Consider the following 27275-nt stretch of genomic DNA (forward strand, 5'->3'; position numbering starts at 1 on the left):
AAAAGACACAATTCCTAAACAGGGCTCGATGTCATTCCCCACACCAACAATCATGGGAATGTCTCTTTCTCTCAGCCTTGAGGAGGATCCCTGGCAAGTATCCTCCTCCCAAGGGAGGATCCTCACATACATTTCATTTCAAGCAGGAGCAGGGGAAAGGAATCCCTGTATGAGAGGGGACTGGACATTCCCAGAGTCAGTTGATAGTTGGCCAGGCCCAGCTCTGGTCTTTTAGCCTCAGTTGTCAATTCAGGGTAGGTGATTTGGGCTGCTTTTAGCCCAATTCAGAACCCAAATGAGCAGCAGACCTCTCTCAGTGCAGCCATGATGGCCACAAATGGGGCATTGTCCCTTGGCCACATTCCAGGCAGATCATCCTGCCACATCCCGCAGTTCATGGGGACCTTAAAGGCTGGAAATTGGGAAGTTCAAGAGGGCAAGGGCAGATTTTGTCCCTGGGGAGGCACAATCCCCACTGCCAGTCCAGGCTGGAGGGGGCCTGCTGGAGCAGTTCTGGAGAAGGACCTGGGGGTGCTGGTGGGTGACCAGAGGAGCTGGCTGTGTTGCCTGGGGCAAGAAGGGATCCAGGGAGTATCAGGAAGAGCAGGGCCAGGAAGTCAGGGAGTGATTGTGCCCCTCTGCCCTGCCCAAAGAGGCACATCAGAAGTGTCGTGTTCAACTCCGCCCAGTGCTGTGTCCAGGTCTGGGCTGCTCTGGATCCAATCCTGTGCTCAGGGATGACACTGCCTGAGCTGAGAGGTTGGGCCAGGTGCCCACTCTGGGTCCTTCCTGCCTGACCCATTCTGGGATTTGGGGATTCTGGAAGTTGTGGTTTGGGAATTGTGCACCTTAGGGCAGCAGCGAGCGTGGGAAATCAGCGGCACTGCGCATGTGCCACTCCAGGCTGGAGTGACCTTAAAGCCGATCCAGTGCCAGCCCTGCCATGGGCAGAGACCTCTTCCCCTGGGCCAGGCTGCTCCAGGCCCTGCCCAGTCTGGCCTTGAATGCTTCCAGGTGTGGGGCAGCCACAGCTTGGTTATAGATTGGTAATATGATAATTGACTCTCACAATTAAAGGGTGAGTATTGTGTGTAGATTAAGAGAAATTATGTTCATTTATGTTTATGTGATTGTAGATTGGTTTTTGGACATCCTTTGCTCTCTCCACTGCCCCCTTTCCCCCCTCTGTATTGTTCATAGCAGATGGCCCTGGTTGTCAGAGTTGTCAGGGATATGTGGAGGCCGGACATGTACCTGTGCATCTGGCATTGGGCGTTTGGGAATGGGGAAAACCTATTGCTAGGGAGGCGTGGCATGCCTCACGTTCCCTCATCTCACCTCACCTCACCTCACCTCACCTCACCTCACCTCACCTCACCTCACCTCACTTCACTTCACCTCCAGTCAAGTTACAAGAAATTATCCACCAACACATGGCAAAGAAGGTTTGAATGGCAGATTTTGGGAAAGCCAGGTTTGGCTGATGCAACACTGGGGGTATAAAAGATGAAGCCAGCATTTTGTGGATGAGCCACTGGCAGTCCCTTTGTTGTGTTGTTGAGGTCTAATAAACCTTTAAAATTTGAAAGTGAGCAGTTATTTCTCACAGTCACCATGGTCTCCACAATCACCATGGCCACCATGACCCCCAGAAAAATGTGTCCTCCAAGGCCACCGCTGCCATTTTCCCTGGAGGAAAAAAAGAGAAAAAAAGGGAGAAGAGTAGAGGAAGACGAAAACCAAAACTCTTCCCCACCCTCTCTCTCCCCCCCAACATCTACCTGACTGTCCTTAATTTTTCTGGAAATTCATTCATTTGCATTCTTGCCCGAAATCTGAGTTTTCCCACATACTCAGGATTTAATCACAAGCAAATTCTATTTTGTCACCACAATTAATTCAGCTCTGAAAGGAATATGAGAAAAGTGTCATTACAAACCGTTTGTGTAAATCTGGTGGTTGGTAGGGCCAAGGACTTGTAGATGAGGAAGTTACCAGAGAAACTATCAGTTTCAGAAAAGGTTCTTCATTGACACGGACTGCTGCTCAGCCAAGGTCTTGTTGAATTCCTGAACTTCAGGAAGAACAAAGACTTAACAGGCTTATCAGTTTTAGTCTCCCCACCCAGGGTGAAATTAAAGCTCATTTTAATGGTCATGTGTCTGTGTTAAAGAAAGGAGGGGTCTGTAGAGAGGGGAACATGCAGTGGCTGGGTTAGGAAGTCTACACCTTCCAAATACCTCAGGCAATGGAGAAAGGGAGTAGAAGATATGGCCAGTAAATTGGGATAAAAAGGAGGCTGCATTGTCCAGCAACTTGAGACACCCCATGGAGAAATTCCCCATGGCGTATTCCTTTGCTCTTGAATAAAATTACAGGACTCTTCTGTCTCCTTTCTGAAAGGAAACCTCTGGCAAGGTGAATATTTCTGCTTAAAAGGTAGATAGCAAGATGTTCTACCTGAATCCTAAGCTGTGTGCTTAGATGCAGCCAGAGTCTCAGCCACAAAATGGCAGTTCTACCTTTTATGCCCCTGGTGTTGCATCAGCCAAATTCATATCCATAAGTAGTCATATACATGCAAAAAATTTATTCTATATCCCTAGCCCCTCCAGGGCCTGGTCTGCCAACTGACTCCCCCTTGCTGTCCATTGGTGGAGACCTTCCTGCAGTCTGATTGGATGTGAAGTTTTGTCATGCCATGCCTCCCGAGCAACAGGCTTTGCCTTTCCCGACTGCCCCATGCAAGGGGCACAGGTAAACGTCCTCCCTCCACATGTTCCTAACAGCCCTGATAACCAGGGCCATCTGGTGGCAGCATTACAAAGTGGGGAAAGGGACTATGGAGGGAACAGAGTGTGTCTGAAAAACAAATGACAATAACAAAACCGTAAATTAACAAAATTTCTCTTAATGTACACACAATATTCATCCCTTAATTGTGAGAGCAAATCACCATGTTACCCATCTATACAAAAGCTGTGGCTGCCCCGCTCCTGGAAGAGTCAAAGTCCAGACTGCACAGGTTGTGGAGCAACCTGGCCCAGGGCAAGATGTCCCTGCCCGTGGAAGGGCTGGCACTGGACGGGCTGTAAGGTTGCTCCATTGCAAACCATTGCAGAGCCCCCGGGGCCGGGATGGGGCGGGGTGGACCCTTGGTAGCGCCAACAGCTCGTGCTGCCACCTGCTGCTGGACCCTGGTACTGCACAGTTCCACTGATTTTGCTGTGCTTGCTGCTGCCCTCCGGTGGAAAATTCCCAAACCACAACTGCCAGAATCCCCAAAGCCCAGCACGAGTCAGGCTGGAAGGACCCAGAGTGGGCACCTGGCCCAACCACCCAGCCCAGGCAGCATCATCCCTGAGACCAGAGTTTGGTCCAGAGGAGCCCAGAACTGGATGGAGCACTGGGCAGAGTTGTACATGACACACCTGATGTGTCTCCCTGGGCAAGGCAGAGGGACACGAACACTCCCTGACCTCCTGGCCCTGCTCTCTCTGGTGCCCCCTGGATCCCTCCTGGTCCCAGGACAGTTGGCCAGTTATGCTGGTTACGCACCAGCACCCCCACGTCCTTCTCCAGAGCTGCTCCAGCTGCTCATCGCCATCTGGGATTGACAGTGGGGACTGTCTCTCCCCAGGGACAGGACCTGCTCTTGCCCTCTTGAACCTCCCAGTTTCCAGCCTTTAAGGTCCCCTTGAAGTGCAGGATATGGCAGGATGCTTTGCCTGGAATCTGGACAAGGGATAATTGGCCCATTTGTGGCCATCAGGGCCACATTCTGAGCCTGCCTCAGTGTCACCAGGGCCTGGGTCAGCAGGAAATGCAGCATTTTGAAGTGGAACTTGTTCCGGTATTCCTGGCGGGAGCGCCCGGCCGCATGCACTGCCACGTTGAACACCTTGTACAGGTACTTCATTGTGTAGGTCATGACAGCGACAGCGGGGCCTGGAGACGCCAGAGGGGACACATGGGAGCCCCGCTTGCGCCACTCAGCCTCGGCCTTCACCCAGGTCTTGGCAAAGAGAGGATTCTTCTGAAACTCAAATTTGTAGAGGGCCGGCAATGCCTTGGTCATGGCAGGGCCGCAGCCCCGGTACTGGTCATCGAAGGAGTCCTGGGCCATGTCCAGGAGCACCACCTTGATGGCCACGGTGGCCACGGTCACTACCAGCAGTGCCAGGATGCGAGCCAGGAGGGCCATGGAGGCAGAAGGCCACTAGGAGTTGGGTGGGACACTGGGGGAAAAAGAGGGACACACTGAGGGGACAATTAGAGCCCACGGGGTTACATGGGAAGAGTTCTTCTATGAGAGGCTGATGAGGGAAACTGGGGAAAGCCTGGAGCAGGGCTAGGCGGGGGAGCGCGGGTCAGAACACCTGTGGATACGTCCTGGAATGCTGATCCCAAATCCTGGGGTCATTCCAGAACTCCACAATGTCCTTCAGACCTCCAGGACGACAATCCCACTCCCATGGTCCCATATCCCCAACCAGTGTTTTCCCCCTAATGACCCCCAGGAACTTGATCCAAATTCTGAGGTACCTCCCTGTTCCCCCAGCAGTGACCTCCTGAATCCCATTTCTGTGACCCTTCCAGTGCTGTTTCTGTGCCAACTAGCCCAATAACCCTACTCCCAGTCCAGTGTCCCTTACCCCCTAGTGTTACCTCAGACCCTCTGCAGTTCCCCAGCCCAAACCCTAGGGACAATCCCTGACATCCCCATGGTCACCTCAGTGCTCCACCAACCCACAGTTCTAATCTCAGTCCTGTGTTTACCCTTCCGGTGTCACTCCAATGCTCCCCTGGAACTCATTCCTGATATCACAGATCTTTAGACCACTTGTGACCCCAGGGCCCTCAGGAACCTCACCCAAATTCCTAAAACCACTTCCTCACCCAGCCCAGCGTCCCCCTCAGCCCTCTCCCACACCCCAGTCAAGCTCCCAGTCCTGTGACACTTTTGGTGTCACCCCAGGACCCCAAACCAAATCTGGGGATCAACCCCTGTCTCCAAAACCTCTGGCTGGAGCCCCCCAAGACCCCACTCTGTGACCCCAGTCCCATGTCCCTCCCTCATGTGTCCCCAGTGTCCCCCACCAACTGATACCAAAATTGGCCAGAGTGAAATCCCTGATGGAGCTGGAGGTATCAGAAAGCTGGAATTCTCGATCAGCTTGGACTCACAGCAGATCTCTCCTGGTCCCGCAGCTCAGGGAGGACATTGCCATGGGGTATTTATACACCAGAACTATAAATATTCATTACAATCAGCTTCTTATCTCATACAGAAACAGCATTTTCTCAAGAAATAATTTGCACGGCTCCACCTTTCTCTGGAAGTTCTTTCATTGTACTGGAAGGCCATAAAAATGTGGTCTCTGGGGGACCATTGTCACTGAGTGCCCCAATATGCCAGACGACCTCACCTGGAATATTTGCTTTGAGCAGGCGCTGATCCTCCTGTGTTGCCAAAAATCCTCACTGCAGTTCCTTTATCTGTTCCACCATGGGCTCCAGCCACGTCCATCCTTCATCCTCCATCCATTTTCATCCTTTTCATGCTTTTGCCAGTCAGTCTTTAAACTCTATTCAGTGCCTTCAGGGAAATTGAAACTTTCTATTTTATTTCTACCAACTGAGACTTCTGGTGACCTGTGTGGTGCTTTTCCAAACAACTCAGTCAGCCACGATTGGCCCAGGTCAATGTGGGCTGTAGCAGCAAGTGCTCTTCTCATCTAAGAAATCTGGGAAATCCAATTTGGGACAAAAGTTTGTGGTATACACTCTGCTCACCGTGACTTCAAGAAGATGTGGAACAAGAGGAGGAACTCGATGTGTTACAAAGGGCTCCGGAATTCTCAATGAGAAAAAGAGCAAACATTGCAACTCACTTGACATCAGCTTTGAGCACTGCTCATGCCCACGGAGCCATTTCGAAAGAAAGAAGCCAAATAACAGCACATCGATCTCTGATTAAATATAATGAACAAATATCATCACTCCTTGATAACACTCAGCTGTCCAAAGGAGTGGCTGTACTACAATCCAGGGCACACCAGCTTGGCGATTGACAAATCCCTGTGAGTAAATAGATTTGCAATAAAGCTGGATGAGAGGTTCCGCAACAAAGCATCCTGGTGTTAATTCCTGAGAAATGAATTTCAGCCCCAGAGGTGAGGCCTGGATAGAGTTGGGCAGATTGAAAATTGGCTGCTTATCTAAAAGCCCACAATAAAGAAGGTGGTTGCTCTTAGTCGCCTCCACGTTCATGCTGCATATCCACACTTTTACATCAGTTTCTTGCTTTAGCCAGTCAGTGTTTAAACACTTCCCAGAGCCTTTAAGAGAGCTGAAACTTCTTTTTCTTTCTCCTCTTTGCCCCCTGTGATGGTGATTGCAGGGGTCTTAGGATGAGGAAAGAGAGGAGGATCTTACTCCATGTTTCAGAATGCTTGATTTATTGTTTTATTATATATATTCTACTAAAATGATACTAAATGAATAGAAGAAAGGGTTTCATCAGAAGGCTAGCTAAGAATAGAAATAGAAGGAATCATAACAAAGGCTTGTGGCTTGGACAGAGAGTCCAAGCCAGCTGACTGTGATTGGCCATTAATTAGAAACAACCACATGAGACCAATCACAGATGCACCTGTTGCATTCCACAGCAGCAGAAAATCATTGTTTACATTTTGTTCCTGAGGCCTCAGCTTCTCAGGAGAAAAAATCATAAGGAAAGGATTTTACAGAAAATAGCATGGCTACAACCCCCCCTCAACACTCCAATCCTGCTCCCATTCTCCCACTGTCCCACATGCCCCAAGTTCCCCCCAGTCCCTCTCCCAGCTGCTCACCGAGTTGCTGCCACACCTCAGTTGGTGTCTTCTATCAGATGACATCCCTCAAGGCAACTTGAGCATGTAGGTGATCTCTTGGAGGAGTGGTTGGGAAGTCACCTGGGTGACTTCCCAGGCCTTGTTGGTGTGACAGGAGAACTTCTGGACCCCCCAAGAAGGGATCCCCCAACACCAGGAGATACCTGACCCCATGTTGGCATGGAAGCTCAGAAATTCCATTTGCCAGTTATCATTGCCACCACTTTTAATGAAGAGATGGAACTGCCATTGGGCTAAGAAAGATTTATTGCTCAGATAACCATCAGTCTCAGAGGCCATGGGATTTTAGAGGAGCAGGCAGTCAGCCATAACACAAAATGGTCACAAGTTCTTTGTTGCAAGACACTATATAACTTTCTAATCCAATGGACCGTTATTTTGCTTTTCTAACCTATCACCGTAACTCACTTCCATTGCACTGCAGATGTTTTTACCCAATGGGCTTCTAAGTCACGTGCACACCTTTTCTTCTATTATAACTCATAAGCTCTTCACTTACTGTATTCAACCACATTTCTGTACTATAGACCCTTCACCATCTCACCCAATACAGTTTCTTACTTACTTCAGGCATATTCTTACTCACAACTTTAGAAACATAAATTTAGGATTTTTCTACTAAATGCCTGTGTACTTTATTCTTATATCAATTCAAGCTTTTGGGGGGCACTGGGGACACTTGAGGGAGGGACATGGGACTGGGATTACAGACTTGGGCCATGGGGGTCTCCGACATGACATTGTGGAGACAGGGGTTGATCCCCAGATTTGGTTTGGGGTCCTGGGGTGACACCAAAAGTGTCACAGGACTGGGAGCTTGACTGGGGTGTGGGAGAGGGCTGAGGGGGACGCTGGCGTGGGTGAGGGAGTGGCTTTGGGAATTTGGGTGAGGTTCCTGAGGGCCCTGGTGTCACAAGTGGTCTAAAGAGGTGTGGGAGCAGGAATGAGTTCCTGGGGAGCACTAGGGGGGCATCAGAAGGCTGAGCATAGGACTGGGATTCTGACTGGAGAGTGATGGAGCACTGAGGGGACCCTGGGGATGTCAGGGATTGTCCCTAGGGTTTGGGATGGGGAACTGCAAAGAGTCTGGAGTGACACTAGGGGGTAAGGGACACAGGACTGGGATTGCGGTTGTGGGGCTAGTGGGCACAGGGATAACACTGGGGAGCACAAAAAAGTCAGGTCAAAGGGGCGCAGTGTCGGAGTGGGATTGTGTTCATTGGAGACACTGCTGGGCCAGGCTCAGCTCAGCTGATTCACCCTCAGTTGTCAATTTGGAGTTGGGGATTTGAGCTGGTTTTAGCCCAATTCAGCAACAAAAATCAGCACAAGACCTCTCTCAATGCTGCCCTGATGGCCACAAATGGGGCATTGTCCCTAGGGCACATCCAGGCAGAGCAGTCTGCCACATCCTGCACTTCAGGGGACCTTAAAGGCTGGAAATTGGGAGGTTAAAGACAGCAAGGGCAGGTCATTTCCCTGGGGAGGGACAGTAACCAGTGCCATCCCTGGCTGGTGGCAACCTCTGTAGCAGTACTGGAGATGGACCTAGGAGTGCTGGTGGCTGACTAGTGAAGCTGGCCATGTGGCCTGGGGCCAGGAGGGATCCAGGGGGCATCAGGAAGAGTAGGCCCAGGAAGTAAGGGAGTGATTGTGCACCTCTGCCCTGCCCAGGGAGGCACATCAGGAATGCCGTGCCCAACTCTGCCCAGTACCCAGTACCTCTGTTCTGTCCTGCTCTGGACCCAATCCTGGTCTCAGGGATGTCACTGCCTGCCCTGGGAGGTTGGGCCAGGTGCCCTGTCTTGGTCCTTCCAGTCTGACCGATTCTGGGATTAGGGGATTCGGGCAGTTGCAGTTTAGGAATTGTCCACCCGAGGGCAACAGCGAGAGCAGGAATTCAGCAGCACTCTGCATGTGCCACCCCCAGCTGCAGTTCCGGGTGCCAGTAGCAGGTGGCAGCACGAGCTGCTGGCGCTGCCCTGTGCCCGCCCAGCCCCATCCCGGCCCTGGGGGATCTGCAATGGTTTGGGATGGAGCCACCTTAAAGCCCGTACGGTGCCAGCCCTGCCATGGGCAGGGACATCTACCCTTGAGCTGGGCTGTTCCAGGCCCTGCCCAACCTGGTCTTCAATGCTTCCAGGAGTGGGGCAGCCACAGCTTTGGTATACATGGGTAACATGATGATTTGCTCTCGCAATTAAGGGATGAATATTGTTTGTACCTGAAGAGAAGTTTTGTTGATTTATGGTTATGTTATGGTTGTTTGTTTTTCAGACACACTTTGTTCTCCCCATAGTCCCCTTTCCCCCACCTGGATTGTTGCCACCATAGGGCCCTGGTTGTCCAGGTTGTCAGGGTTATGTGGAGGGAGGGCGTGTACCTGTGCCCCTTGCATGGGACAGCTGGGAAAGGGCCAAGCCTGTTGCTGGGGAGGCGTGGCATGACAACACCTCACCTCCAGTCAGACTTAAGAAAGGTCTCCACCAATGGACAGCATGGAAGAGGCAACTGGCAGACTCTGGGAGGGCCAAGTGATATAGAAGGAAAATTTTTGTATATGTATCACTACTTATGAATGTGTATTTGGGTGATGCAACACCAGAGGTATAAAACGCAGAGCTGCCATTTTCTGAATGAGACTCTGGCTGAAGCTAAGCACACCGCTTAGGATTCAAGTGGAAAAACAATTTTGCTATCGAACATTTGAGCAGAAAAATTCACCTTGCCAGAGGCTTACTTGCACAAAGGAGACAGAAGTGTCCTGTAATTTTATTAATGAATAAAGGGAGAGGCCATGGGGAATTTTGTCATGAGGTCTCCCAAATCGCTGGACAATGCAGCCTCCTTTTTATCCCAATTTACTGGCCATATCTCCCACTCCTCTTTCCCACTGGCAGAGGTATTTGGAAGGTCCAGACTTCCCAATCCACCTACTGAATGTCCCTCTGTGCACCCTGTCCTTCTGTAAAACATACAGAGCTGGCTGTTCAATATTCAATTGAATTGATTAAAATCAATTAAATTATTTCGCTGGGTGGGAAATAGTATTTATAGACCTGTTAGGTCTTTTTTCTTCTTCTCGAAGTTCAGGAATTTGACAGGACCTTGATTGAGCAGCAGTCTGTGTCAATAAGGATAATTTTCTGAGACTGCTAGTTTCTCTGGTCACTTCCTTCTCTACAAGTCCCTGGCTTTATCTACCACCAGCTCCACACAATCTGTTTGTGAAGAAACATTCATCTTATTCCTTTCAGGGTTGAATTAATTGTGGTGAGGAAATAGTTTTCTGGGGATTAAATCCTGAATATGTGGGAAAGCACAGAATTTTTTCAAGAATGCAAAGGAATGAATTTTCAAAGAAGTAAAGGACAGTCAGGGAGATGTTGGGGGAGAGAGGGGATGGGGTAGATTTTTGTTTTTCTTCTTCTCTTTCTCTACTCTTTTCCCTTTTTTTCCCTTTTCCTCCAGGGAAAATAGCAGTGGTGGCTTGGTGAACACATTTTTCTGAGGGTCATGGTGGCCATGGTGGTCATGGAGACCATGGTGATTGTGAGAAACAGCTGCTGACTTTAAACTAGTAAAGGTCTATTAAACTCCAACAAACACAACAAAGGGATTGAATAAGGAAAAAAGGCAGCACTGGGATCATGGCTTTCCTCCAGACACTCATTCACAAAATGGCGTCTTCGCCTTTTATATGCGCAGTGCTGCACCAGCCAACCCTGGCTCTCCCAAAGTCTGCCATTCATTCTTTCTTCACCGTCCTTTGGTGGAGACCTTCTTGCAACTTAACTGGAGGTGAGGTGAGATGAGACATGTTATGCCTCGCTAGCAACAGTCTTTCTCTATTCCCAACTGCCCCATGCAAGGGGCGCAGGTACACGTCTGGCCTCCACATGTCCCTGACAACCCCGACAACCAGAGCCATCCGGTGGGAGCAACACAGAGAGGGGAAAGGGGACAGTGGGAAGAACGGAGGATGTCCAAACGAAAAATTACAATAACATAGCCATACATCAAGAAAACTTCTCTTAACATTCATACAAGATTCATCCCTTAATTGGAGGAGTCAATCATCATATTGCTGCTGCCGCCTGCTGTTGGCACCTGGAACTGCACTGTGCAACTGAATTCCTGCGCTCGCTGCTGCCCTCCGGTGGACAATTCCCAAACCACAATTCCCAGAATCCCCAAATCCCAGCATGGGTCAGGCTGGAAGGACCCAGACTGGGCAACTGGCCCAACCTCCCAGCTCAGGCAGCAACATAGGATAGGGTGCAGCATAGGATTGGGTGCAGAGCAGGACAGAACAGGACATGGCACCGGGCAGAGCTGGACACAACACTGTACGGAACTGGACACGGCACTCCTGATATGCCTCCCTGGGCAGGGCAGAGGGGCACAGTCACTCCCTCACCTCCTGGCCCTGCTCTTCCTGATACCCCCTAGATCCCTCCTGGTCCCAGGACACACAGGCAGCTCCACTGATCACCCACCAGCACCCCCAGGTCCTTCTCCAGAGCTGATCCAGCAGGTCCCCCCTGCTGGGACTGCTGACTGAGGACTGTCCCTCCCCAGGGACCTCCTGTCCCTGCCCTCTTGAACGTGCCAATTTCCAGTCTTTAAGGTCCCCCTGAACTGCAGGATGTGGGAGGATGCTCTGTCTGGAATGTGGCCAAGGGACAATGCCCCATTTGTGGCCATCAGGACAGCATTGAGAGAGGTCTTGTGCTGATTTTATTGCAGAATTGGGCTAAAACCAGCCCAAATCACACACCCTGAATTGACAACTGAGGGTGAATCACCAGAGCTGGGCTTGGCCATTTATCACCTGAACTTGGGAATGTCCAGTCCCTACTCAGGCAGAGATTCCTCTCCCATATTCCCTCTTGGAATAAAATGTGTGTGAGGTTCATGCCCCTGGATGGGGATGCTCCCCAAGAGAGAAGGTTGAACGAAACAGACTTTCAGACGAGTGTTACTCTGGGGAGTGACCTCAAGGCCTGCTTAAGAATTGTGACATTTTGCTGGCTGTGACAGGTTTATTGAATAGTTTTGATAGAATTAATTAATAGAATAGGTTTGCCCAATGGCCTTGATGGCCACCCTGGCCAGGTTGGCTGTGGTAGCCTTGTGGCGGAGGGAGTCTTGATGATCATGGTGGCCATGATTCCCACAGTGACCGCAGTGAATTCGGTGGCCTTGGTGGTCTCGTGGTTCAGAGGATCCTGGTGGCCACTGCCAAGGCTGTGTTGGCCAGGAGGCATCCTCTGAAGTGAAAGGTGGCCATGTGGATGCTCCCACCTGGGAGAAAAAGAAGGACATCAGGGGGAACATGTGAGAAATCAGAGGATCAGGAACAGCCATAGTGGGGTGTTGGGTGTGGCAGGTTATAAGGGGGCCCTGAGGTGAAAGGGTGTCAAGGAGGTCATGGGGTTGTTAGGGACCAGGGTTGTCCAAGGATCATGGTGGGCTTAGGGTGACAGGGGTCAGGGGCTGCCATGGGGTTGACAGGGGTTCAGAGAGGGAGTACCAGGGAGGATCCTGGCCCCACCTGCATTCAGCACACAGGGCCTGTCCCAACAGCACTGCCTTTGGTGTGGAGGGACAGGATCAGTACAAGAGGGTCCCTGTCTCTGCCCCTGTCCCTGTCCACCCCTGGCAGTGGTGTTCCTGTCCCTGTCTCCCCCCAGATGTGGGGATCTCCATCCCTTTGCCCTGTCATGGGCCTTCTTATCCACATGCCTGCAACTAGTGTCACCAGATTTGGTGTGCCCAGCATGGGGTGTCCCCATCCCCAAACTCTCAGTGAGTGTCCCCACTCCCTGTGCCCTGCCATGGGTGCCCCCTGTCCACAGTTGCTGTCCCCAGCACTGGGTGTTGCTGTGACCCCACCTACGGTGAGTGTCCACAACACAAGGTATCCCTGTCCTTGTCCCCAGCGGTGGATGTCCTTGTCCCCCCACTCACAGTGAATGGCCCTGTCCCCCATCCCCAGTGAATGTCATTGTCCCCCCTGCCTTATTATGGGGGTCTCCATCACCCCAGCCTGTCCCCTGTGCTGTCACCTCACAGCAATGCGCAGTTGTATTTGCTGTAGGTCCCGGATGATCGGAGAGTGATCCATGCCCTCTTCCCATTCTGGGTGACTTTGGTGACCTCAAAGGTTTCGTATGGCGGGATCAGCACCTCACGGTTGCTCAGATAGAAGGAAAAAGCCTGGATGTCCACGCCATGGCATGTTTGAACCTCAAAAATGGTATCTGTTCCATACTTCTGGGCAATCTCTTTGCTCAGAGATGTCGATGTGAATTGACCAAACCGGACCTTCTGACCACGCCGTGCCTGAAACGGGACATCATGCACACCCCGGTACACGTGGCGACACTGCCCATTCTGAGCCTGCCTCAGTTTCACCAGAGCCTGGGTCAGCAGGAAATGCAGCATTTTGAAGTGGAAGTTGTTCCGATATTCCTGGCGGGAGTGTCCAGCTGTACGCACAGCTGCGTTGAAATCCTTGTAAATGTCCTTGGTTGAGTAGGCCATGACAGCAACAGCCTGGGCTGGAGATGCCAGAGGGGACACATGGGAGCCCCTCTTGTGCCACTCAGCCTCGGCCTTCCTCCAGGTCTTGGCAAAGAGAGGATTCTTCTGAAACTCAAATTTGTGGAGGGCCGGCAATGTCTTGGTCATGGCAGGGCCACAGCCCCGGTACTGGTCATCGAAGGAGTCCTGGGCCATGTCCATGGGCACCACCTTGAAGGCCAGGGTGGCCACGGCCATTGCCAGCAGTGCCAGGATGCGAGCCAGGAGGGCCATGGCAGTGAGAGGCCACTAGGAGTTGGGTGGGACACTGGGGGACAAAGAGGGACACACTGAGGGGACAATTAAAGCACACAGGGTACATGGGAAGTGTTCCTCTATGAGGGGCTGAGGAGGGCAAATGGGGTCAGTCTGAAGCAGGGCTTAGAGGGGCAGCTCAAGCCAAAAGACCTGAGGACACATCCAGGAATGCTGATCCCAAATACTGGGGTCATTCCAGAACTCCACAGTGTCCCCCAGAACCCCAGGACATCAATCCCACTCCCATGGTCCCATGTCCCCAACCACTGGTTCCCCCTAATGACCCCCAGGAACTTGATCCAAATTCTGAAGTAACTCCCTGCTCCCCCAGTAGTGAACTCCTGAATCCCATTTCTGTGACCCTTCAAGTGTTGTGTCTGTGCCCACTAGCCCCACAACCCCACTACCAGTCCCATTTCACTTCCCGCCTGGTGTCACTCCAGCCCTCTGCCGTTCCCCAGGTCAAATCCTGGCAACAATCCCTGACATCCCCAGGGTCCCCTCAGTGCTTCACCAACTCCCAGTCTGAATCCCAGTCCTGTGTTTAGCCTTCAGATATCCCCCCAATGCTCCCCATGAACTCATTTCTGCTCCCACATCTCTTTAGACCACTTGTGACACCAGGGCCCTCAGGAACCTCACCAAAATTCCCAAAGCGACCCCCCTCACCCACGCCAGCCCTCTCCTAAACCTCAGTCATACTCCCTGTCTCGTGACACTTTTGGTGTCACCCCAGGACCCCAACCCAAATCTGGGGATCAACCCCTGTCTCCACAATGTCATGCTGGAGCCCCCCATGCCCAAGTCTGCAACCCCAGTCCCGTGTCCCTCCCACATGTGTCCCCAGGGTCCCCCAGCACCTGATACTGAAATCAGCCGGACTGAGCTGCCTGATGGAGCTGGAGGTAGCAGAAAGCCGGAATTTGTGATCAGCTCGGACTCACAGCAGATCTCTCCTGTTCCTGCAGCTCAGGGGGGACATTGCCATGGGGTATTTATCCACCTCAATTATAAATATTCATTACAATCAGCTTCTTATCTCATACAGAAACAGCACTTTCTCCAGAAATAATTTGCACGTCTCCACCTTTCTCTGGAAGTTCTTTCATTGTACTGGAAGGCCATAAAAATGTGGTCTCTTGGGGGCCATTTTCACTGAGTGCCCCAATATGCCAGATGACCTCACCTGGAATATTTGCTTTGAACAGGTGCTGCTCATTCTGTAACTTCGGCAAGTTACAGGACTTGCCAGAAAAACCTCACTGGAGTTCCCTTTACATATGGGTTTCTCTATGGGCTCCAGCGATGTTCATCCTTCATCCTCCATCCATTTTCATCCTTTTCATGCTTTTAACAGTCAGTCTTTAAGCTCTATGCAGTGCCTTCAGGGAAACTGAAACTTTCTATTTTGTTTCTATCAACTGAGACTTCTGGTGACCTGTGTGGTGCTTTTCCAAACAACTCAATCAGACACGATTGACCCAGGTCAATGTGGGCTGTAGCAGCAAATGTTCTCCTCATCCAAGAAATCTGGGAAATCCAATTTGGGACAAAAGTTTGTGGTATACATTCTGCTCATCGTAACTGCAAGAAGATGTGGAACAAGGGGCAGAGCTCGATATGTTACATAGAGCTCCAGAACTCTCAGTGAGAAAAAGAGCAAACATCGGAACTCACTTGCCATCTGCTTTGAGTATTGCTCATGGCCATGGAGCTATATGGGAAGAAGGAAGTCAGTTATCAGCACACCAATCTTTGATTAAATAAAAAGAACAAATATTGTTCCTTCTCGATTCCATTCAGCTGCCCAAAGAAGTGGCCGTACTACATTCCAGCGCACACCAGCTTGGGGATTGACAAGTATCTATGGGTAAATAGATTTGTAATAAAGCTGCACAAGAGGTTCTGCAACAAAGCATCCTGGTGTTAATTCCTGAGAAATGAATTTCAGCCCCAGAGGTGAGGCCTGGATACAGTTGGGCAGATTGAAAATTGGCTGCTTATCTAAAAGCCCAGTATAAAGAGGGTGGTTACTCCCCGTCACCTCCACATTTATTCTGCATATCTACATGTTTACATCCTTTTTTTGCTTTTGCCAGTCAGGTATTAAACTCTACCCAGCACCTTTAGGGGAACTGAAACTTTCTATTCTTTCTGTTATTTCTCACTGCCCCAGCACCCTAATCCTGCACCCACCATCCCACAAGCCCCTGGCCGTCTCCTGTGCTGTCACCTCACAGCAATGGCTCCGTGGCCATGAGCAATGCTTAAAGCAGATGGCAAGTGAGTTCCTATGTTTGTTAATTTTCTCACTTCCAATTTCAGAGCTCTTTGTAACATATCGAGCTCTGCTCCTTGTTCCACATCTCCTTGCAGTTACGGTGAGCAGAGTGTATACCACAAACTTTTGTCCCAAATTGGATTTCCCGGATTTCTTGGATGAGGAGAGCACTTGTTGCTGCAGCCCAAATTGACCTGGGCCAATCATGGCTGATTGAGTTTTTTGGAAAAGCACTGCACAGGTCACCTGAAGTCTCAGTCGATAGAAACAAAATAGAAAGTTTCAGTTTCCCTGAAGGCACTGCATAGAGCTTAAAGACTGACTGATAAAAGCATGAAAAGGATGAAAATGGATGGAGGATGAAGGATGAACACAGCTGGAGCCCATGGAAAAACAGGTAAAGAGAACACCAGTGAGGGGTTTTTGGCAACAAAGAATGAGCAACACCTGTTCAAAGCAAATATTCCAGGTGAGGTCATCTGGCATATTGCGGCACTCAGTGAAAATGGGCCCCAGAGACCACATTTTTATGGCCTTTCAGTGAAATGAAAGAACTTCCAGAGAAAGGTGGAGCCATGCAAACTATTTCTGGAGAAAGTGCTTTTTCTGTATGAGATAAGAAGCTGATTGTAATGAATATTTATAATTGTGGTGGATAAATACCCCATGGCAATGTGCCCCCTGAGCTGCAGGACCAGGAGAGATCTTCTGTGAGTCCGAGCTGATCACAAATTCTGGCTTTCTGCTACCTCCAGCTCCATCAGGCAGCTCAGTCCGGCCGATTTCGGTATCAGGTAGTGGGGGACCCTGGGGACACATGAGGGAGGGACACACGGCTGGGGTTGCAGACTGGGCCATGGGGGGCTCCAGCATGACATTGTGGAAACAAGAGTTGATCCCCAGATTTGGGTTGGGGTCCTGGGGTGACACCAAAAGTGTCACGAGACAGGGAGTGTGACTGAGGTTTAGGAGAGGGCTGAGGGGGGACGCGGGGGTGGGTGAGGGAGTGGCTTTGGGAATTTGGGTGTGGTTCATGAGTGGCCTGAGTCACAAGTGGTCTAAAGAGGTGTGGGAGCAGAAATGAGTTCGTGGGGAGCACTGGGGGGATTTCAGAAGGCCTAACACAGCACTGAGATTCAGACTGGAGAGTGGTGGAGCACTGAGGGGACCCTGGGGATGTCAGGGATTGTTCCCAGGATTTGACCTGGGGAATGGCAGAGACTCTGGGGTGATACTAGGGGGGAAGTGAAATGGGACTGGGAGTTGGGTTGTGGGGTTTGTGGGCAAAGGGATGACACTGGGGGAGGACATAAAAGATGGGTACTGGTGGCGCATTGTTGGAGTGGGAATAGGGTCATGCAGGACAATGATGGGGGAACAGAAAATTACCCCAGTATTTGGGTCAAGTTCCTGGGGGTCATTAGGGGGAAACCAGTTGTAGGGGACATGGGACCTTGAGAGTCAGATTGATGTCCTGGGTTTCTGAGGGATACTGGAGATTCCAGGAATAATCTCAGGATTTGAGATCAGCATTCCAGGATTTGTCCACAGGTCTTCTGGCCTAAGGTGCCCCTCAACCATGCTCCAGTTGTAACCCAGTTCCCATCCACAGTCCCTCATAGAGGAACACTTCCCATGTACCCCGGTGCCACCTCAGTGTCTCCTTTGTGTGTCCATCTTTGTCTTCCAGTTTCCCACACTGGTCTTGGTGGACATTCACTGCCATGGTCCCCCTGGCTCACATCCTGTCATTGCTGGCAATGACTGTGGCCGCCACAGCCATCAAGGTGGTGCCCCTGGACATGGCCCAGGACTCCTTCGATGACCAGTACCGGGGCTGCGGCCCTGCCATGACCAAGGCCTTGCCGGCCCTCCACAAATTTGAGTTTCAGAAGAATCCTCTCTTTGCCAAGACCTGGAGGAAGGCCGAGGCTGAGTGGCGCAAGAGGGGTTCCCATGTGTCCCCTCTGGCATCTCCAGGCCAGGCTGTGGCTGTCATGGCCTACACCATGAAGGACATTTACAAGGACTTCAATGCAGCCGTACATGTGGCTGGACGCTCCCACCAGGAATACCGGAACAACTTCCACTTCAAAACGCTGCATTTTCTGCTGACCCAGGCCCTGGTGACGCTGAGGCAGGCTCAGAACGGGCAGTGTCGCCAGGTGTTCCGGGGTGTGCGTAATGTCCGGTTCCAGGCACGGCAAGGCCAGAGGGTCCGGTTTGGTCAATTCACATCAACGTCTCCACGTAAAGAGATTGCTCTGCACTTTGGGACAGACACGATATTCCAAGTGCAGACCTGCCATGGTACGGACATCCGGCAGTTTTCCATGTATCCAACAGAGGAAGAGGTGCTGATCCCGCCATATGAAACCTTTCAGGTCACCCAAGTCATCTGGGATGGGAAGAGGACATGGATCTGGCTCCGCTCTGTCGGGACCTTCACCAAATACAACTGCGCATTGCTGTGAGGTGACAGCACTGGGGACACCCTGGGGGGATGCGGACACTCACAGTGGGCATGGGGACTCCCATGATAAGGCTCAGAGGACAATGACACTCACTGGGGATGGGGGACAGGGGTACAAGGGTACCCACAGTGTGTGGGTGGACAAGGACAACCACAGCTGGAGAGAAACACAGGGATACCCAGTGCAGGGGACACCCACTGACAGTGTGGGGACAGGTACACCCAGTCCTGGGGACAGCCACTGTTGGCTGGGGTCACACACGACAGGACTCATGGGGTTTGGGGACACTCCCTGCTAACTATGGGGGCGCACATTGAGAGTTTGGGGTCAGGGACATCCCATGATGGGGACACCAAATCTGGGGGCACCCGTTGTGGGCATGGAGAAAGGAACATCCATGACAGGGCACTGAGATGGGAACCCCTCAACTGGGAGGGGACAGGGACAGGGATATTCCTGCCAAGAAAGGCTAGGGAAAATGACAGAGACAGAGATAGAGACAGGGACAGAGACAGGGATGTCCCTATACTGACCCTGTCCCTCCATACCAAATGCAGTGCTGAGGGGATGGGCCCTGTGTGCTGTACATGGGTGGGCCAGGAGCCCCATAGCATTCCCTGAACCCCTGTCACCCCCTGCCACCCCTATGGCACTCCCTGAGTCCCCCTAACCCCTGTCACTGCTAAGCCCACCATGAAATCTCTTACACCCTTGGCCCCCATATCCCACAGTCCCCAACACCTCGTCACCTGTCACGTCATGGCCCCCATCTATCTTGTCACCCCCGACACACCATTATGACTGTCCCTGACCTCCTTACTCTTCCATGGTCACCCTGACCCCCCTCTTTCTTCCCCAGGAGCATCCCCTGGAGCATCCCCAGAGCCTTCTTCCACCTCAGAGAACTCCTCCTCACCCCACATCCCTGGAAGTTTCCACCAGGCTCCCCTGAGCCACAAGGCCAGCAAGGTCACCGAGGTCACTGTGGTCACTGTGCTGACTGTGGCAACCATGGCCACCATGGATGCCAAGGTCACTGTCATTGCTGTGGCCACCACAATCAGCAAGATCACCAAGACTCCCATGGAAATAAGACCCCCAAAGTTACTAAGGCCACCACAGCCGCTCTGTCCCCCATGAGCACTATAAACCACCAGGGCCACTGTGACCACCACGATCACTATAACCACCACAGCCACTCTGGCCTCCATGCTCACTGTAACCACCAAGGACAATGTGACCACCATGACCACCGGGACCCCTTGAGCCACAAGGATACCACAGCCACTGTGACCACTATGACCACCAAGGCCTTTGTTCAAAGGAATTCTATTAAATAATGCTATCATAACAATTCCATTAAATAAATCTGTCACAGCCAGCCAAAAGTGATTATTTTTAAGCAGGGCTTGATGTCATTCCCCACACCAACACTCATGCGAATGTCTCTTTCTCTCAGCCTCAAGGAGGATCCTAGGGGAGCATCCCCTTCCCAAAAGAGGAACCTCAAAGACATTTCATTTCCAGCAGAAATAGGGGACAGGAATTCCTGTCTGAGAGCAGACTGGACATTCCCCGGGTGAGCTGATGAATGGCCAGGCGCAGCTCTGGTGCTTCAGCATCAGTTGTCAATTCAGAGTTGGTGATTTGGGCTGGTTTTAGCCCAGTTCAGCACCAAAATCAGCACAAGGATCCTCTCAGCGGAGCCCTGATGGCCACAGATGGGGCATTGATTCTTGGTCACATTCCAGGCAGAGCATCCTACCACATCCTGCTGTTCATGGAGACCTTAAAGGCTGGAAATTGGAAGGCTTAAGAGGGCAAGGGCAGGTCCTGTCCATTTGGGAGGGACAGTCCTTAGTGCCAGTCCAGGCTGGGGGAGACATACTGAAGCAAATCTGGTGAAGGACATGTGCTTGGTGGTGGGTGACCAGTGGAGCTGGCTGTGTGGCCTGGGGCCAGGAGGTATCTAGGGGACATCAGGAGGTGTGGGGCCAGGAGGTCAGGAAGTGACTTTGCCCCTCTGCCCTGCCCAGGGAGGCACATCAGGATTGCTGTGTCCAGCTCTGTCCAGTGCCATGTCCAGTTCTGGGCTGCTCTGCATCCAATCGTGGTCTCAGGGATAATGTCACATGAGCTGGGAGGTTGGGCCAGGTGCACACTGGGGGTCCTTTCTGTGTGATCCAGTCTGGGATTTCCGGATTCTGGCAGTTGCAGTTCAGGAATTGTCCACAGGAGGGCAGCAGTGAGCGTGGAAATTCATTTGCACTGTTCAGTACCAGGTGCCAACAGCAGGCTGCAGCACGAGCTGCTAGCACTGCCGAGCCCCCGCCCCGCCCCATTCAGGCCCTGGGGGCTCTGCAATGCTTTGGGGTGGAGTGACCTTAAAGCCCATCTGGTGCCAGCCCTGCCATGGGCAGGGACATCTTTCCCTGGTCCAGGTTGCTCCAGGCCCTGCCCAGCCTGGCCTTGGACACGGCCAGGGATGGGGCAGCCACAGCTTCTCTGGGCAGCCTCTGCCAGGGTATCACCACCATCACTGGGAAGGATTTTATAGGAAAGGTGGGTTGTCAAAAATGACTAGATGGATTGGATTCTTTTTTGGGAGAAATTGTTGTCAATGTCTTCAAAATGGATCTCGATGTCTCCATAAAAATGAATTTTGTCACAGAACCCTGGTGCTTTGACCAGAAAGTTTCAACTCCAGAACTTGAAGAGAGAGACCCTGCAGGGAATATGGCTGTGGAAACTCTGTCCCTTTATTTAAATTGAGTTTCAAGACTATTTTGTGAACACTTGGCTTTTCATTGTTTGGCTTTTCCCCACAGGCTGAAGGTGCTGGTTAGAGCTTAAAGTCTGACCGGTAAAAATGATAAAAGGATGTAAAAGTATTTACACAGGACAATTAAAGTGGCTGGAAGCAGTGTTCAAAGAGATAAAGGGAAGCCTGGCCCACGGGAAGATGTCCCTGCCCATGGCAGGGCTGGCACAGGACAGGTTTAAGGTGACTCCATCCCAAACCATTGCAGAGGCCCCGGGGCCAGGATGGGGCAGGATGGGCACTCGGCAGTGCCAGCAGCTTGGCACCTGGAACTGCAGCTGGGGGCAGTGCATGTACAGTGCTGCTGATTTCCCACGCTCGCTGCTGCCCTCCGGTGGACAATTCCTGAACCACAAGTGCCACAATCCCCAAATCCCAGAATGGGTCTGGCTGGAAGGACTCAGCGTGGACACCTGGCCCAACCTCCCAGCTCAGGCAGCGTCATCCCTGAGACTGGGATTGGAAACTAGAGCAGGACAGAACAGGACATGGCACTGGGCAGAGCTGGACATGGCACTCCCGATCTGCCTCCCTGGGCAGGGCAGAGGGGCACAATCACTCCCTGACCTCTTGGCCTCACATTTTCCAACATCCCCTGGTCCTTCCTGGCCCTTATCCACATGGCCAGCTCTGCTTGTCACCCACCAGCGCCCCTAGGTCCTCCTTCAGAGCTGCTCCAGCACATCCCCACCGGGACTGGCACTGGGGACTGTGTTTCCTCAGGGACAGGACCTTCCCTTGCCCTCTTGAACCTCCCAGTTTCCAGTCTTTAAGGTCCCCTGAAGTGCAGGATGTGGCCGGATGCTCTTCCTAGAATGTATCCAAGGGACAGTACTCTATTTTTGTGGCCATTGGGGCAACATTGAGACAGGTCTTGATCTAATTTTGATGCTGAATTGGGCTAAAACCAGTCCAAATCATGAACCCCATATAGACAACTTGGGATGAAGTGCCAGAGCTGGACCTGGCCATCTAACAATTGACCCTGGGAGTGTCCAGCCCACTCTCAGACAGACATGCCTCTCCCCTATTCCTCTATGGAATGAAATGTATGTGACATTCCTCCCTTGGGAAAGGGTTGTTCCCCAAGGAGCCTCCTCGAGGCTGAGAGAAAGACACGCTTCCAAAAGTGTTGTCCGGGGAGTCACATCGAGCCCTGCATAAGAATTGTCACTTTTGGCTGCCTGTGACAGATTTATTTAATGGAGTTGTTTTGATAGAATTATTTATTAAAATGTGTTTGCCCAATGGCTTTGGTATGCACAGTGGTCAGTGTGGCTATGGTAGCCTTGTATGTCAGGGAGTCTTGGTGATCATGGTGGCCATGGTTGCCACAGTGACTACGGTGACCTCAGTGACCTTGGCAGCCTCATGGCTCAGAGGATCCTGGTGTCCACTACCAGAGCTGTGGCAGTTAGGAGGAGTCCTCTGAGGTGGAAGGCGGTGCTGGGGATGCTCCGACCTGAGGGAAAAAGAGAGGGTTCAGTTGGACCATGAGGGGAGTGAGGGGTTTGGGGATGGCCATAATGGGGAGAGAGGGGTTACAGGAGTGATGGAGACCATGAGGTGATGCATTGCAGGATGTCGGTGAGGGAACCCGGGTCTATGTCTATAGGGAGCCAGGGAGGTCAGGGGTTCATGGTGGGCTTAGGGGTTACAGGGGGGAGCCATGGGGGTTCATGACCCACCCTCATCCAGCACACAGAGCCTGTCCTCACAGCATTACCCAAGAGGGGGAGGGACAGGGTCAGAACAAGGAGATCCCAATCTCTGTCCCTGTCCCTGTTATCCCCTGACAGGGGTGTCCCTGTCCGTGTTCCCACCCAGAAGTGCGGGCCCCCATCCCTGTGCCCTTTCATGCGTGTTCCTATCCCCATGCCCACAACGGGAGTCCCCAAACTTGCTGTCTCCAGCATGTTCCCCCACACACAGTGGGTGTCTCTGTCCCAGTCCCCATCCTCAGTGAGTGTCATTGTCCTCTGTGCCCTCTCATGGCTGTCCCCATGGCCACAGTGGGTTTCCCATCCCCCCAGGCTGTTCCTTAGTGCTCTTACCTCACACCACACGCAGTTGAATTCACTGAAGGTCCCGGTGGAGAGGAGCTGGATCTGTGTCTTGTTTCCTTCCTGGGTGATTTGGGTGACATTGAAGGTCTCAAAGGGTGGGATCAGCACCACCTTCTCTTCTGGATGTTGGGTGAAAAACTGGATTTCCACACCATGACACGTGTGCACCTCTAGCATTGTCTCACCAGGGCACTCGCCAGTTGGTTTGCTCAGGAACATTGGCACGAATAGACCAGACCGGATGGTGTCGCCACGCTGTGCCTCAAACTGGATGTCACACACCTTCAGGAATGCGTCCTGACACTGCCCTTTCTGAGTGTCCCTCAGCGTGGCCAGGGCATCGGTCAGCAGGAAATGCAGTGTTTTAAAGTGGAAGTTGTCCCGGTATTCCATGTCGGAACGCCCGGCCACACGCACAGCATCATTGAACATGCTGGACAGGCCATCCATTGTGAAGGCCATAATGGCGGTGGCCTGCTCTGGAGACAGAGGGGACTCAGGGGGCCCCCGTCTCTGCCACTCGGCTGCAGCCTTTACCCAAACCTCGGCAAACTTCTCGTTCTGCTCAAACTCGGAGTTGTTGAGGGCTGGCAATGCCGCCTTCATGGCAGGGCCACAGCCCTGGTACTGGTCATCAAAGGAGTACGGGGCCATGTCCAGGGTCACCACCTCGACAGCCGTGGTGGCCATGGCCATTGCCAGCAGTGCCAGGGTCTGAGCCAGGGGGGCCATGAAGAGGAGAGGCCACAGCAACCAAGTGTGGACACTGGAGGACACAGAGGGGATGTGGGGGAGACATGGGGAGGATTCCTCAGTGAGGGACTGGGGAGGGGAGTGAAGTCACCCCAGGGGGAAGGGAGGCACTCCTGGCCAGCAGACCCCAGGGCATGTCTGGAGTCCCTGATCCCAAATTCTGTGTTACTTAGGCCTCCCCAAGCTCCCCAGGGATGCCAATTCCAATTGCGCAGTACCTCAGCCCCCCAGAAGCCCAATTCTACTCACATGAATTCAAGTTCCCCCAGGCACCCCAGGGCACTGATCCAAATCCTGGAGTCACACCCTGAGCCCCCCAGTGTCCCTCTCACCCATCCTCAGACCCCAATTCCACTCCCATTCCCCAGTTACTTTGGTGTCACCTCAGGACCTCTACCCAAATCCAGGCATCATCCCCAGCCCCAAAAGTGTCTGCTAGCACCCCCATGACCCCAATCCCCTCTCATCATCCCATGTTCTCCCCTCACTTACCCCCAGAACATCTCATGATCCCAATACCAGTCCTGTGACTCCCCCAGTATCCCCCAAGCACCAGAATCCCAATCCCTCAGTCCTGTGTCCACCACTAAGTGTCTGCCTGGAGTCCCCCCCAGCCCTCGATACCGAAATCGGCCGGAGTGAACTCCCTGATGGAACTGGAGGTATCAGAAAGCCGGAATTCTTTATCAGCTCGGACTCACAGCAGATGTCTCCTGGTCTGCAGATCAGTGAGGACTCAGCTATGGGGTATTTATTCACCGTAATCATAAATATTCATTAAAAGGTGCCACTTATCTAATACAGAAACTGTACTTTTCCAATAAATCATTTGCATTAGTCCACCTCCTCCGACAAGTCCTTTTATTGCACTGGAGTGTTGTAAAAATCGGGCTTCTCGGTATCATTTTCACCAAAAACTTTGATATCAAAGGGACTTTCTGTGGAACAATTTTGTTGCACAGGTGCTGTTGGTTCCTGTTACAGAACTTGCCCAAATCCCACTGGAGCTCCCTTTATCTGTTTCTCCTCAGGTTCTAGCCATGATTTTTATCCTGTGTGCACACCTCTCCCTCCTTTTATCATTTCTGCCAGTTTGTCTTCAGGCTCTGTCCAGCACCTTCAGGGGAAGGGAAGATATCCATTCTCTGTTATTTGTCACTTTGCAACAGAAATGCTCCAGTCCTGTCATCGTCCATGGTATCATCCAGGATGTCCTGGTCTTTTCTGTCCTGAGGAGCCCAGAATGGGAAAGAGCACTGGGCAGAGCTGGACATGGCACTAGGCAGAACTGGACATGGCACTGGGCTGAACCGGACACAGCCCCAAGGCAAGCTGGACATGTACTGGGCAGAGGTTGACACTGACCATAGTAGAAATGGAAATGACTCTGAACAGAGTTGAGCACAGCACTCCTGATGTGCCTCACTGGGCAGGGAGAGGGACACGATCACTACCTGACTTTCTGGGCTTGCTCCTCTGAGTGCCCCCCAGATCCCTCCTGGCCCCAGGCCACAAGGCCAGCTCCATTGTTCACCCAGCAGAATCCCCAGGTCATTCCCCAGAGCTGCTCCAGCAGGTCCCCACCAGCCAGGCAGGGCACTGGTGCTAAATTGGGCTAAAACCAGCCCAAATAACCAACCCTAAATTGACAATTGAGGGTAAAGCACCAGAATTGGACCTGGCCATCCATCACCTGACCCTGGCAATGCCCAGTCCCCTCTCAGACAGAAATTCCTCTCCCCTATTCATACTTGGAATGAAATATATGTGAGGTTCCTCCCTTGGGAAGGAGATGCTCCCCAACAGTGCTCCTCAGAGCTGAGAGAAAGAGACGTTCTCACAAGTGTTTATATGGGGAGTGACAATGAGCCCTGCTAAGGAATTGTCATATTTGGCTCTCTCTCTCAGAATTACTTCATGGAATCCTTTTGGTAGAATTATTTAATTGAGTTGTTTCAATTGAATCATTTAATGGATTTGATTTGACAGAAAAATTTAATAGAATGTGAATTGACCGAACAAGACCTCTGGCCACACCGTGTCTGGAGCTAGACATCATGCACACCCCAGAACACGTGGTGACACTGTCCGTTCTGAGCATGCCTCAGTATCACCAAGGCCTTGGTCAGAAGGAAATACAGTGTTTGGAAGTGGAAGTTGTTCCAGAATTCCTGGTGGGAGCGCCAGGCTGCACACACAGCTCACAGCTGCATTGTATTCCTTGCCAATATCCTTTTTTGAGTAGGCCATGAGAACAACAGCTTGGGCTGGAGTTGCCAGAGGGGACAAAGGGGACACAGGAGAGCCCTGATTTGCCACTCAGCCTCGGCCTTTACCCAGGTTTGGGTGAAGAGAGGGTTCACCTGGAACTCAGAGTGGCTGAGGGCCAGCAGCCTCAGCAGCTCTGGTACTGGTCATCAGAGGAGTCCTTGGATGTGTCAAGGGGCACCACCTTGATGGCTGCAGTGGTCACAGTCATTGTCAGCTGTGCCAGGGTATGAGCCAGGAGAACCATGGCATGGAGCTTACTGGGAGCAGTGTGGGACACTGGGGGACAAAGAGGAGCACACACTGAGGGGACACTGAGGACACATGAGGGTACAAACGAAGGGTTCCTCTGTGAGGGGCTCAGAATGGCCTCGAGCTCCAACCACAGGAACTTTAGAACAGTGGCCATTTATTCTCATTTCCTAGGAGAGCTTGGACATTATCCTTTTGTTCTCCTATGCAGTGAATCTCTTTGTCAGGGACAGGGTTGCATTTGGTAAGTTTTTCTTGATTGTGATCTGTACTCCATATATTTTATCTTGCATTTTGCAGACAACCAGTAACAGTCTTAATAAGATAATAGCCTTACAGGTGGGAACTGCTTTAACATAAGGGTACACACACTCTTTGCATAAAGAACAGAGAAGGAGAAGATGTGGATGACCAGACTGCTACAGAAGCTCAACTGTGGAGCATGGCAGACCTTGTGGCCTGGGTATAGTGAAGACTGTGGGAGAGAAAGACTCAAGGCAACAACAGAACTGAAGACATCACTTCTGATCACTCTGACCATCATGTCTGGACACTCCTGACTTTCACGCTCACTGCTCTTGACAGAGAAGTGATAACCAGGATGTAGCTGGTGAA

At 51.8% G+C, this 27275-nt stretch overlaps 3 protein-coding genes across 3 annotated transcripts; 1 reads left to right on the top strand and 2 right to left on the bottom strand.

Moving 5' to 3' along the window:
- Positions 1 to 12971: 12971 nt before the first annotated feature.
- LOC141728189 (NAD(P)(+)--arginine ADP-ribosyltransferase 2-like) lies at positions 12972 to 13721 on the bottom strand. The gene has a single exon (XM_074535136.1). The coding sequence runs from the start codon at positions 13719 to 13721 to the stop codon at positions 12972 to 12974; it is 750 nt and encodes a 249-aa protein (XP_074391237.1).
- A 2463-nt stretch (positions 13722 to 16184) lies between these two features.
- On the top strand, positions 16185 to 18500 carry LOC141728196 (NAD(P)(+)--arginine ADP-ribosyltransferase 2-like). The gene is made up of 2 exons (XM_074535187.1): positions 16185 to 16227; positions 17806 to 18500. Exons 1-2 carry the CDS (start codon positions 16185 to 16187, stop codon positions 18498 to 18500), a joined length of 738 nt encoding a protein of 245 aa, XP_074391288.1.
- Positions 18501 to 22735: 4235 nt separating this feature from the next.
- Positions 22736 to 26619, bottom strand: LOC141728197 (erythroblast NAD(P)(+)--arginine ADP-ribosyltransferase-like). Its single transcript, XM_074535260.1, has 3 exons — positions 26552 to 26619; positions 23376 to 24153; positions 22736 to 22783 (listed from the first exon to the last, which is right to left on the bottom strand). The coding sequence occupies exons 1-3, from the start codon at positions 26617 to 26619 to the stop codon at positions 22736 to 22738; spliced, it is 894 nt and encodes a 297-aa protein (XP_074391361.1).
- Positions 26620 to 27275: the final 656 nt, after the last annotated feature.

Source organism: Zonotrichia albicollis, chromosome 1, assembly GCF_047830755.1.
Source record: "Zonotrichia albicollis isolate bZonAlb1 chromosome 1, bZonAlb1.hap1, whole genome shotgun sequence".
Taxonomy (NCBI): Eukaryota; Metazoa; Chordata; class Aves; order Passeriformes; family Passerellidae; genus Zonotrichia; species Zonotrichia albicollis.

Bases quoted from the DNA above. Each gene is read 5' to 3' on its own strand.
- LOC141728189 (XM_074535136.1), bottom strand. From the start codon at position 13,721: ATGGCCCTCCTGGCTCGCATCCTGGCACTGCTGGCAATGGCCGTGGCC.
- LOC141728196 (XM_074535187.1), top strand. From the start codon at position 16,185: ATGAGGAGAGCACTTGTTGCTGCAGCCCAAATTGACCTGGGCC. The intron at 16,228-17,805 runs AATCATGGCTGA...TGGCCGCCACAG, and splicing joins AGCCCAAATTGACCTGGGCC to CCATCAAGGTGGTGCCCCTG.
- LOC141728197 (XM_074535260.1), bottom strand. From the start codon at position 26,619: ATGACTGTGACCACTGCAGCCATCAAGGTGGTGCCCCTTGACACATCC. The intron at 24,154-26,551 runs GTACCAGAGCTG...TGTGTCCTCCAG, and splicing joins AAGGACTCCTCTGATGACCA to TGTCCACACTTGGTTGCTGT. The intron at 22,784-23,375 runs GTAAGAGCACTA...TTTTTCCCTCAG, and splicing joins TCAACTGCGTGTGGTGTGAG to GTCGGAGCATCCCCAGCACC.